Raw genomic sequence first — 12935 nt, forward strand, 5'->3', positions numbered from 1 at the left:
ACATAGGTTACTACTTCCATTCTTTATACAACTGTTCAAGCCTGTAATGTTCACAGCAACGGTCAAGGATGGGGACAGATGACCCTGGTGCTTCGCCAACTTTATAAATACCAACAAAGCTGGAAAAGCACACAGTGAACGTGTGCGTGCACTGGAAAGTCACACCTTTTGTTTTACTGCCATGAAATTCCAATGTAGCGTAAACAGAGGATGTGGCTAGCTGGATCTCTCGGCTGCTCACATGCAGGAAAACTGTTGGCAAAATCTGACCTCAATATAACAAGATTCCACTTGCACTAAGAAGAATGACATCCCACCCCCAACTATTACAGAGAATAATGAGACAGATTCAGCAAGTCTGGACAAACAGGTAAATCCTGAACCTCCTTTAAAACATGGAAATTACATATATATGCATTACAGTAAAATGTAGCATCAATAAGTATGCCATTTTGCAACTGGAGTTTAAATTATCAAATACTGTTTTGGTTTGTAACCAGTAAACTCAGGAACTCTAACACTCAAAACTATGAAAGTACACACTAGCTTCCTCACTGGAAAAAAATTAAAAATTACCTAGCTAGGTACTGCATAAGAACAGACACAGAGATCAATGGGACAGAATAGAAAGTCCAGAAATAAACCCACACACTTATGGTAAATTAATCTATGAAAAAAGAGGCAAGAATATACAATGGAGAAAAGAAAGCCTCTTCAATAAGTGGTGCATGGAAAACTGGACAGCTACGTGTAAAAGAGTAAAATTAGAGCATTCTCTAACACCATACAAAAAATAAACTCAAAACAGGTTAAAGACCTAATTGTAAGAACATATACTATAAAACTAGAGGAAAACATAGGCAGAACATTTTAACAAAATTTCAGCAATATTTTCTTCAAACCAGCTCCTAGAGTAATGGAAATAAGAACAAAAATAAACAAATGGGACCTAGTTAAATGTAAAAGCTTTTGCACAGCAAAGGAAACCACAAACAAAATGAAAAGACAATGTACAGAAGGGAGAAAATATTTGCAAATGACATGACTGACAAGGGGCTAATTTCCAAAATATACAAACAGCTCATACAGCTTAATATCAAAAGAAAACAAGCAACCCAATCAGAAGACCTAAACAGACATCTCTCCAAAGAAGACAGCCAGATGGCCAACAATCACATGATAAGATGCTCAATATTGCTAATTATTAGAGAAATGTAAGTTGAAATTACAATGAGGTATCACCTCATATCAATCAGAATGGCCATCATTAAAAAGTCTACAAATAATAAATGCTGGAGAGGGTGTGGAGAAAAAAGAACCCTCCTACACTATTGGTAGGAATGAAAATTAGTGCAGCTACTATAGAAAACAGCAAGGAGGCCCCTTAAAAAACTAAAAATAGACTTACCATATGATCCAGCAATCCCACTCCCGGGCATATAGCCAGAGAAAACTATAATTCAAAAAGACACATGCACCCCAATGTTCACAGCAGCACTATTTACAATAGCCAAGACAGAGAAGCAACCTAAATGTCCACTGACAGAGGACTAGATAAAGAAGATGTGGTGTATATATATATGTATATATTCATTCCACACAATGGAATATTACTCAGCCATAAAAAAGAATGAAATAATGCCATTTGCAGCAACATGGATAGACCTAGAAATTATATTCAGTGAAGTAAGTCAGACGGAGAAAGACAAATAACATGTGATATCACTTATATATGGAATCTAAAAAAAAAGGATACAAATTATTTTATAAACCAAAAACAGACTCACTGACATAGACAACAAACTATGGTTACCAAAGGGGAAAGGGCAGGGAGGGATAAATTAGGGGTTTGGAATTAATAGACACATATTACTATATATAAAACATAAACAACAAGGACCTACTGTATAGCACAGGCAACTATATTCAATTTCTTATAACATATAATGAAAAACAATCTGAAAAAATATATATATATATGTATAACTGAATCACTTTGCTGTATACCTGAAACTAACATTGTAAATCAACTTCAATTAAAAAATTTTTTTTAACTCAAAAAAAAATCTAGCTAGTCAGATGGACATGGAGTAAGCTATAAGATCAGATCAACAGATTTGGCCCTAGAGAAGAGTTCAAGGCCAGGTTTCTCATCCTCAAATGTAAATGTTATTCCTGTCTGCTGCTTCTCAAGAACAATAACCAGCATTTACTGAGCACGACCTGCTAAGTATCAGACCTCACTACATACATTTTTCTCTTTTTGTCTATACAATAATCCTACATGTAGGTATTCTTTCTATTTTATAGACAAGAAAACTAAGGTACATAGAATTATTGTATCCTAATTGTAAAATGACTATTACTCAATAAAAGAAAGTTTAAAAAAAAAATGTACCCTAAGTCACATGGATTCAATCTAAGTTCTGTCTCTCAAGATGGTCAGTTCTCCACCAGGCCCTGTTAGACGGACCTGAAAAATCTCAAGTCCTATTTCCAGGGTCTCTGCTGAAGAACCAAGAGCTTCTTTAAAGTCCAAAACTCAAAACTGGCCACTGAACCCCTCAGGCTCCACCACCACTAGTGGTCAGAATTCTTTCTCTGCCACTGAAGACACAAACGCATACTTAGGGAGGAAAAGACCTCGTGCACCAAAAGTTATCAAAGTAAAGACAGTGGGAGCTGTCCTGAGTTGTACCAATAAACTGACAGCATTTCAAGAGTTTTTGTAACACACACAGGCAATCAGAAACTTTCCTTCAGTCATTCACTCACGTCTATCAAGTGCCTGCCACCACCAGGCTGGTACTGAGCACACAAAGACGAACAAGCCATGGAGGAGCTCAGAGACCTAGCGGGCGAGGCCCCTCCGATAGACAGGAAAACACTGCATATTTAGTGCTCTGGGGACAGCAAGGAGGGGCACCTCTGTCGAATAGTTTCAGGAGAAACACTAAAAACTGGGGAGGGAGAGGCACATACTTAGACTTCATAATTTTACTTTATTTTCCTACTGTCACAAAATACTTAAAGCATAAAAGAACTTCAGATCCACTTGTGGTTTATACCCAAAAGAATTGAAAGCAGGGACTCCAACAGTTCCTAGCAGCATACCCATGTTCACAGCAGCATGATTCACAACAGCCAAAAGGGGGAAGCAACCCAAGTGTCCATCAACTGAAGAATGGATAAACAAAGTGTGTTATATACATGCAATGGATTATTATTCAGCCTTAAAAAGAAAGGAAATTCTGACACGTTACAACACAGATGCACTTTGAAGTCACTATGCTAAGTGAAATACACCAGACACAAAAGGACAAGTGTTTTATCATGATTTCACTAATATGAGATATCCAGAGTAGTCAAATTCACAGACAGAAAATAGGATGGCGGTTGCCAGGGCCTGGAGGGAAGGAGCAATTATTGTTTAATGGATGGAGTTTCAATTTGGGAAGATGAAAACGTTCTAGAGATGGAGGGTGGTGATGACTGCACAACAATGTGAATGTACTTAATGCCACTGAACCATACACTTAAAAACGGGAAAATGGGAAATGCTATGTTATGTATATATTGCACCATAATAGAGAAAAGGACCTCAAGAGTCTCACCTACTGATTTTACAAATGAGGAAACTGAGGTCCAGAGAGGTAACTTGCTCAAAGGCACACAGCTCCTTGAGCAGAGACTAAAACAGACCCCTGGCGCAGGGCTCCTTTGCCTGTTCCATATAGTAGTAGTAACTCACACAGCATGCTGTGCCAGGTAACACTCTAAGCATTGTGTATGTATTATTATTAGCTCATTCAGTCCTTGCAACAACCCGTGAGGTAGCTAATGCTTCTCCCTGTTTTAGAGGGGAGGAAACTAAGGCACAGAGCATTTACATAACCTGCTAAGATGACCCAGTTGGTAAGTGATAGTTGGTTAGTTTCTTCAGAGTGGTGCACTTAACGACACTGTACTGCCACGTTTTCATGTCCTACTGTCCAAAACAAGAGTTCTGTCCATCGTTAGCACAGTAGATTGCAAAAATGTCTCCAGATATTTTCTCTTTTCTATGACATCTGCACTGTGACCTTGCAGCTCATCCCATCAAGAGGCAGAATCGACTTCTCCAGTCCTCGTAATTTGCTGGCTTTGCAATTCGCATTGGCCGGTAGAATGTGGTGGAAGTAACAATGAGCCGGTTTCAGGCTCAGGGCTCAAGAGACCTTGTATGCTTCCTCTTTTTCAGAACCCAGCCAATTAGGTCTAGGCTAGCCTGCCAGAGAATGAGAGCCCACATGGAGGAGGCCCCAGTTGTCCCCAGTGAGGCCATCCAAGCCCAGTCTACACTTAGCCAGCCCCCAAACATGTGAGAGGACCCTGCCAGGATCTGCTGTGCTCAGTCCAGGGAAGGATGATTTTTAGGCTCTTCATACACATGGACCAACAGCTTTCCAGAACAGTTACAACAAAGGATGAGTGGAGGCGACAGACCAGGCCAGGTGTCTTTGCAGGCTGAGAGGACAATGGGCAAAAGCAAGTTGAGAAAGTGTGGGGTATGTTTAAAGAACAGTTAATCATCTATTTTGACTACAGACCAGTTGTGCTCAAGGGGTTAATGGGAAATACACCTGCAGAAGTCTGTCAGACCCGGCTTAGCTTCTACTCGATGTAGCAGGTGTTGAGCAGCTGTATATGTATAACACGCTCCTTTTCTCTTCCCCATGCCATGAAGGAAGTACCATGATTTGCAGTTACAGAAAAGAGGTCCTAAGTCAGGATACAAGGACAGGCAACCCGACCCCAAAGCCTGCCTTACTCACCTACCACAAAACCACGACGGAAAGACTGAAGGTAGGGAGAACACTGTGAAGATACCACAACTGGACAAGAAAGAAATGGTGGGACTTGAGCTGAGGTGATGGCAGTGGAGAGATAGGAAGCAACAGCTATGGTGACATGAAGCCTGATGGGAGGCACACGGGCTGCTGGGATGGTGAGCCCTGGTGACTGGTGGGAGGATGACTGGTGCCAGCGTCGGACACGCAGAGTGCAGGAACTCGTTCACACGTGCAAACTCCGAAAATGCTTTCTCTGTGTGAGTACACGGAGAACTACAAGTAAACTGAATGAAGCACGGAGTTAAGGCATGAAACACATTTGGGGTCGTCTGAAGAGCTCTCAGTCTAAATTTCCTCGTTTGTAAAACGAAGATGTTGTACTAAATCCTCCTGGATCTTATCCAGCATGAAAAACAGAATTCCTATCAATGACTATCTACTGAGTTTTGCTTAAAAGTTATTTTTGTTGGTAATCAAGTGAGAAAAACATAATGAACTTGGATATTATTTCACTCAATAATATTCAGTTTCCTCCTATTTGCAATTTTTACTGAGATTTAAGATCTATTACTCTTGTCTCTATAAGCTTTTGAAAATTGAATATTTAGTCATTTTTAAATTGCATTTCTTAGAATTTAATTTTTTGCTTGGTTTTCGTTTTTATTTTCTGAGGTTCAAAATCAAAATTTTGTAAGAGAAAGGGGATGATAGCTAATATCTATTGGGTACCTACTATGTGCCTGCTATTCTGCATATATATTCTTCCTTTAAAATACAGTCTTGTAATAGGTAATTTTAATCCTGTTTTACAAATGAGGAGATGAGGTTTATAGGTTAAATAATTTGACCAAAGTTAAAAGCGTATTAAGAGAAGTAAAATGAACTTAATCTTTTATAGACTTCCTATTAATTGCTATTTTTACTATAATGTTGGCCAAAAAGAGATGAAGATAATAAATGTTCTCTTTCCCAGAACAGAAGTGCTGGAGAACACTGTTTAAAGATTTATGCTCCTACTCAGAACAGAAGATCCAGTTGTGTTAATAAATGGCATTGAAGAAAGTGCCTAAATTGCAGACTGATGAGAAACAGATGTGACTTTAAATGTGTGTCCTGCCATACTCATCTGTAGCATTTGGCAACCTACTTAGCCAATCCGAGTCAAACTTTTCTCAGCTGTAAAGTTCAGGATAATAAAAGGTCATTTACAAGGTTATTATGAGAGTCAAGAAAGAAGAGAATGAGAATACATGAAAGCATCGACCCCATGCCTGTCGGGGTATTTAATACCTATATTTCCTTTTCTTTCCAAAAGCCTTCAGGTCCTGGAATTTATCACTGTTACACGCACTCTGTGTAAAGAATATTTATCATTTCCCAATTATTACGTTAGTGATCAACTTTACTGAATTTGAAACAGCAATACCTATTCGTGGTGTTTTTTTGAATTAGCAATGCAAGTGATTCATTTCATTTCACTTTGATAAGTGGGGAACTAAAAACATAGCCACATGAAAATTAATTATTGGTCTGCTTGGCACGAACTCATTAAAATTTATAGGTGAAATAAGTTCCATATGCTACACATTCAGCACATGCAGGAAACTAGAAACCCATACCTGCAGCTGAGTCACAAATGTCAACTCCCAGCACAGTCAGCACCTGAGTCATTCATTCATTGTACAATAAATCTCACCAAAATGACATACACATCGAACAAAGAATTAAATTTATAAGTAGTTCTTTCCCTGGGCAAAAGGTGCAACAGTTTGGTCATAAGTAAGCAAAGACTCTAGAAAGACCACTGTGTTTTTAGCCCTTTCATTTTTCCAATTGTGACTCCTCTATTCTTTCCTCAAATGCTTTCTCCCCCATTGAAGCATTCACTCTCATTAAAATGTAAATGAATGATAAAGCCTAATGTCTCCCAGGGGTATTTATCTACACCATAACTGGGAATAAGGTCACTGGCTTAAGTGAAAGAAACGAGATTCTAGTAATGAATGTTAAACATCTGCAAAGCAACAAGAAACAATTTTAGTCATGGTCTTTATGTCATTCCCCAAGTCAACTCAATAGGCCACTTAAAATAGGAGACGTTCATTGCATTCCCCAAAGGCTCCTTTATCCAGTTCCCCAAAATACTGATTTCATAAACTAGGGCCTCAGGCAGCACTTGCTGGTTAGAGCTTCGAGAGCCTCATTGGTTATGCCCACCCCCACCCCCACCATCACATGGCTGCCAACCACTATCCTTCTCTTTCTGGGATTCTGAACCTCCATCCTGGGAGACTGTGAAACCAGGACTGTTGTGAACGCTGTCAGTGTGGGTGACAATGAGTTCACACCTAGGAAGGGCCATTGGATGAGGAGGAGACCTGCCTTCACTGCTGCAAATGAACCAAACCCCTCAACTCAGAAAAGGAGCTGCCAGTGAAACAGAGGACAATGACAGCAAAGTAAATTTTAAGCTCAGCCAGGAAAGCGCTCCCAAGCCTGAACAAGCCTCTGTAAGATGTTTCTCACTGGAATCTCCACCTAGATGGACACAGAAGTATCAGTCATCCTCCCAGGCAGAGTGCTACCAGGGGAAGGCAGATGAGCGCCCCTAGTGTAACTCACCTGAGATCCATATCTCCATCAACCCAGAAGGTGAAAATGTTTGAGATGGTCCCCCCTGGGCAGCAGCCCATGATGAGGATGGCAATCGCTTGGGCTGGCTTCAGAGAAAAGCTGACGACCAGGAGATAGGCTGTAAGAGGCATGAGCCCAAACTGGCAGAGCAGTCCCACAGCAATGCCCCAGGGTCTCCTGATGTGCGACCAGAGCTTCCGGATCTCCACGGAGCATCCCAGGGAGAACATAAGCAGGCCCATCATCACGGCCAGCACCACCGTGAACACAAGTTCCAGGTTTCCATACGCCTCCAGCCCCACCGGCAACTCCTCCTCCGAACTGTTGGCAGGGCAGGCTGAGCTGCTGGAACAGTTTGGTCTCATCTTCTTATCTCCTTAAGGCAGCGTTACAAATGAGCCTCTGCCGTGATAGCCGGGCAGCTCCATCCTGCCACGTTCTGTAACCACACAACAAAATCACGCATGGAGAATCATTCCAGGAGCTGCTGGCCGGCCAGCTGATTCACCTTAATCTGATCCATCTATTCATGAGTGGCATTATGAAAGTAATTACCGTGGGCATGAACCATCTAATAAACTGTGGTAAGTACGGCTTTCCACTTCAGTTCTTACTCACCACTGAACACCCAAGTGAAACAGACAAGAAAACCCACTGTCAAGTGGAGCAACTGGTATGTCGTCAGCAACACATTGTGTTCCAGGAAAGCAAGTTGGCTGCCAAGACATAATTTCTCCGAACTCAATGGGAATTTCAAAGCGCCAGGATGCAATGTTTTGCGGAGAGAAAAGGCTAACTCTGGAAAAAACAAAGGCAGCTAAGCCAAAGCCACACCTCATGGTATTAGTAAAACATTCCTGTGAAGATACTAAAGCAAAAGAACTCCAGGTAAGGAAATATCAGGAAGATCTAGGGATAATTTCAAGAGAGCTTTGAAATTAGTCTCACCTTTTTCTTCTATTTCTATGAGAATTTGTGTCTAAAGCCCTAATTAAACACCTGTAAGAGTAATATATTAAACACCTGATTTGTCTCATGAAACATGTGGAAACTCATTTCTGAACCCAAAATAATTCAATGAAGCTGTCCCTTTCTTTTGGAGAATATAGAGTCGGCTTTGAGATGCCACACCCCTGGGTCTCGTGGTGAGGTCTGGGAATTCGGCAGTGAAACACAGTAAAGAGCTTGTCTGGAAGTCTGAAGACAGTCTGAGGTCAGCCTCTGACTGCAATGGCCTGGGGCCCCTCTATGTGCCTTAACTACACAGACACATGTTTTGTTGGCAAAACCAGGCAAGGAAAATACGGTTCCCTGAAACTAAAGCTCCAAAAAGCAGATGCCACACCCCTCCTCACAGAAAGCAGGAAGTTTATTTGTGGGACAAAGGTTGGGACAAGGCACACTTTATAAACGCTCCACCTGCCTTAAGAGGGACAACAGCTATGCATTGTTTAGTTTTGGATTAGCAAATTATTTTCCATGACAAAATGCTCTGGCCATGTTCGCTGTATAAAAAACAAGCTGAATACATATGCAAAATGAAATCTAACTATTTGCAGGAAGTATGAACTGCCTCAGGCAAACCCCCCACCCCCAAAAGCAGCTCTGAAAGTGAAACCTTGCTGGAGGCCATCAGAGGTCACTATGAGGACCTGCTGCCCCCAACTCTTGTTTTATACCCAAGAACAAGCGAACATTTACACTACCCTTGGTGAGCCTGTCAGGAGGCAATGCAGAACCCTCTGCACTGGGTTTATGCAGAGGCAAGCAGAGAAATGGACACTGAGGAGTGGGTTAGGTCTCTGGAAGGCTACGTGTCCCCAGCTGAATGATGCAAGGTGCGGTTGAGCTGAGGAGGAACGGAGGAAGGAGACAACTAACATTTTCTGTGACAGAAGCATGCTAGGTGTTTTACACATATGTGGCTGCATCTGGTGAAGCATAACTTTTTTTTAAAAAAACTTTTTTAGAAAGAAGGTATCAGATTATTTTCTGTCTGGAGAATGCCAAATAGTCCCTTGGGAGACCTTCTTTGTTCTCGAAAGAATCACCTGAATGGCCCTTCTCAGTTGTACAAATTTAAGTTTAATATTCCATTCCTGATAGAGGAGGATGTGCTAGGAACTTTGGTGACTTGTCTGGTACTCAGCCCTGATAGCTGGGAGGAGGGGGCTAAATTTGCATAGTGAATTTAAGGAGTCTCCAAAGGGGAAGGTGACCTTGGCCACTTGCCTTTTAAAATTCAGCGTTATCAGAATTTCTCAAATGAATTCCTAGGATGATTCTAACTGAGGTCCACTGGGTAGGAAAAGATGCTAAAGTCTAATTACATATCATGAAAGGAAGGGGTGTCTGGACTAGTGGCAAGTACCTCTGGGACCAGCTGTCTTGGCACAGAGTGATACAGCACACAGTGCCTGAGTAGGTGGATGTAACCTGAAAAGAAGTAACCTTGAGAGGCCAAGCTTGGCACCACCGCTTTGTGTGCACGGATCTGGACCAGAAGGGGCACAGCGGCAGTGGGTAAGGACCCACTGGACTGGGTAGAACCGATTTATTCAAAAGGTCCCCACAAAACAACAGCAGCTGAAAACCAGGGCCTACCAGTGGCCTGGTCAGGCTTTTCTGAGTTTCTCTCCATCTGGAGTCGAGGAGGAGGCTCCTTTGGAAGAGTAAGCCCCTAGAGTTCTTGGTCAACTGTAAAGGAGATTTTAAATAGGGGATCCTACACTTACTGACGTGGAGGGATTCAAGTGATTGATTAGAAAATTTTTAAAGTCGAACTCATACCCCAAGCTAGTGAGGTCCCATTTAATCTTCACATCCATACTAAGAGGTAAGGACTATCACTCCCCACCTCACAGATAAGGAAACAAAGGCCTAGACAGGCCTATGTGATTTGTCCGAGGTTATTAAGCAAGTTGTAACCCTGGGATTTAAATCCCAGTCTAATTCTCAGCCTGTCCTCATTTCCCCGGAGCACAGAGAGGTGGAAGCAATGAACGGAGTCAACAGCATGATCATGCTGGATCATGCTGGCAATCCTCAGACCCACCTCAGGGGTAAACACTGCTATCTGGCATAAAGATGGAGGAAAAAACGAACTAACCCCTCATCTCTAAATTTACTTCCTATGCTCACAAGCTTAAAATGCACCTGAGTATGTTCAACATATCTGCAGCTTAATTCTGAGATCCAGCCCTACAAATCACAGGAGCTATCTCATGCATTTCTATTCTCTACAGACAGAATTAGAGGTCAAGGCACTCTTCACAAAAACCAACTGAGAAGCCTGGCTTCTTCACCTTGGGAATGTAACGGCTGAAGAGGAAGTGCCAAAAAGAAAGGTAATTAAACATGGCTAAGAAACTGCCAAACTCTGAAAATCAGCACAAGAAACTTCTAGAAGCTTGAAGAACATAATCCTACAGATTCCAGAAGAATTTAGGTAAACTGATGAGAGAGAGAAATCCAAAACAAAATTACTTATTTAATCCAAATTAATTATTTAATCCAAAATTAAAGGGAAATGGTGGTGAGGAAACAGACTGTTACATAACACCAGATAAAAAGCCTAATCATAAAAATCAAATCTTAAAAATAAAAATACTGTCACCTCACAGAAAAAAAAGAACCCAATACTTGAATAGAAAATACACAAAACAGTTAAGTATAGTAATCAACATTACTAACAATTTTTAAGGACATTAAGATAACATGTGTTTCTTCTAAGAACAAAATAATTTTAAGGTGAATATCCCTCGTTAGAGCGGAGTGAAAGAGACATTCTCACATGCTGCAGGTAGCACTGAAAATTCACACAACCCTTCTGGAAAGCGTCTGGCAATATGTACCAACAGCCTTGCTATTACAGGGCTAAGTAGTCTTAATAAAATCAGCTGCAGTACTGGCAAAAAAAGTTATTTATTATTATTATTATAAATGTTTCTGTTTATAACAGCATTGTTCTTTATAAACACATTCTTATTTACAACAGCATTATTACTTATAAAAGCAGAAAACTGCGAACACCCCAAATGCCTAAAGTGAATCTAATTTAAGTAAATTATGGCAAAATGAGATATTACAGAGTTCTTTAAAAATGTGAGAAATGTTTACGTTAGAAGGTTAAGCAAAAGAAATCAAGATCATATGGCCCAGATCGAGTGCCCCCAGCCATGTGAAAATAGCACAGAAAAGAGACCAAAGGGAAAGATTCCACAATCTTCATGGGGATTGCTTCCGTATATAGGACTGTGGATGACTTTTCTCTTCTTTATATTTTTGGTACTACCTACCATCTTTGAAACGGCTATGAATCACTATTTTTTTATTGTCAGGGAAAAGGAATTGAAAAAAAAGGAATAAAGACAGAGTAAGCTGTGGTTATTTCAAGAAGCTCCCTAAAAGTTGATAACAACCAGACTATCGAGCCAGACTACTGAGGTGACTCACTCATTGTCTTTGTTCATCGGTTTTTATTAGGAAGCCTAACAAGTACCCAAACCTCCAGGTAAGAGACACCTGCAGAAGATGGAATGTGTGGGCGTGAGAAGGACTGATGGGCCGAGTCGGAGCAGGAAAGGGTGGTGATGGGCTCGCAGAGGGGTTAGCCTGAAACAGCACCTGCTCCACCTTCAAGACAAAATAACCAGTAGGGAAAATGCAGCAGCTCATCAACAAAACCAACTGGAAAGACCTGCTTATCCGGCACTGGTGCCTTGCTATTTATAATAGTACTCACGGTTCTTTTCCCAGCAACCTTTTCCGACTTCAGCTCATCAGATCAGATAACCATAAACTCTCCTCGCCAGTTTGAGTCTTAGAATTATGAAAAGAAAATCCACAGATTGTAACAAATGAGATTAACGGGGTTTGTCAACCATGAGCGTTCCTAATTTTCTATGACAATAACAGTAACAGCAGCAACAACTACCAGGCACTGTGTCCTTCCTAAGTGCCAGGCCCTATGACAGGCCCCTGACGTGTGAAGGCTAGTAAGAGCCCGCCGCCCCAAAATATGACACTTGGGCACAAGGACTATTTTGAGCAGAAGGCAACTGAGAATAAAGCAGATACAAGAAGAGCTCCCTGCCCTCCTCCTATTTGCCTAAAAGTAGGACATAAATTTGTAAAGATGTCTCCCCTCCGCTCTCTACCAGGAAGGACAGAACTTAATCACTGGAGACAACTCTAGACCCTTATCAACCCAGAGGAACCCACATAACAGACCCTGCTAAACTAGCCTGGTTTCCCCACACATTTGCCTTCTCACCCCTAGAAGCTCAGAGTCCTTTTCCTTTATCTTGTCACTTCCCAAAAAATGTACTGTTCTTTTGGTCAGATGCTATATAAGGACAAGCTCTAACCACTTCTTTGAGTCACTCATTTATGAGCGCTCCCTTGTGTATGTGAGATGCATACGATGATAAACTTGTCTTTCTCTTGTTAATCTTTTAGTCTAATTTG

General features: G+C 41.2%; 1 protein-coding gene across 1 annotated transcript in view; it reads right to left on the reverse strand.

The window, feature by feature from the left end:
- The window catches only part of SLC10A6 (solute carrier family 10 member 6), a 37778-nt gene that overhangs the window by 12162 nt on the left and 12681 nt on the right, over positions 1-12935 (reverse strand). The window contains 1 exon segment of the mRNA XM_010983120.3: positions 7455-7905. Coding sequence (XP_010981422.2) covers positions 7455-7831 — 377 coding nt within the window. The 5' untranslated portion in view covers positions 7832-7905.

This window comes from Camelus dromedarius, chromosome 1 (assembly GCF_036321535.1).
Source record: "Camelus dromedarius isolate mCamDro1 chromosome 1, mCamDro1.pat, whole genome shotgun sequence".
Lineage (NCBI taxonomy): Eukaryota > Metazoa > Chordata > Mammalia > Artiodactyla > Camelidae > Camelus > Camelus dromedarius.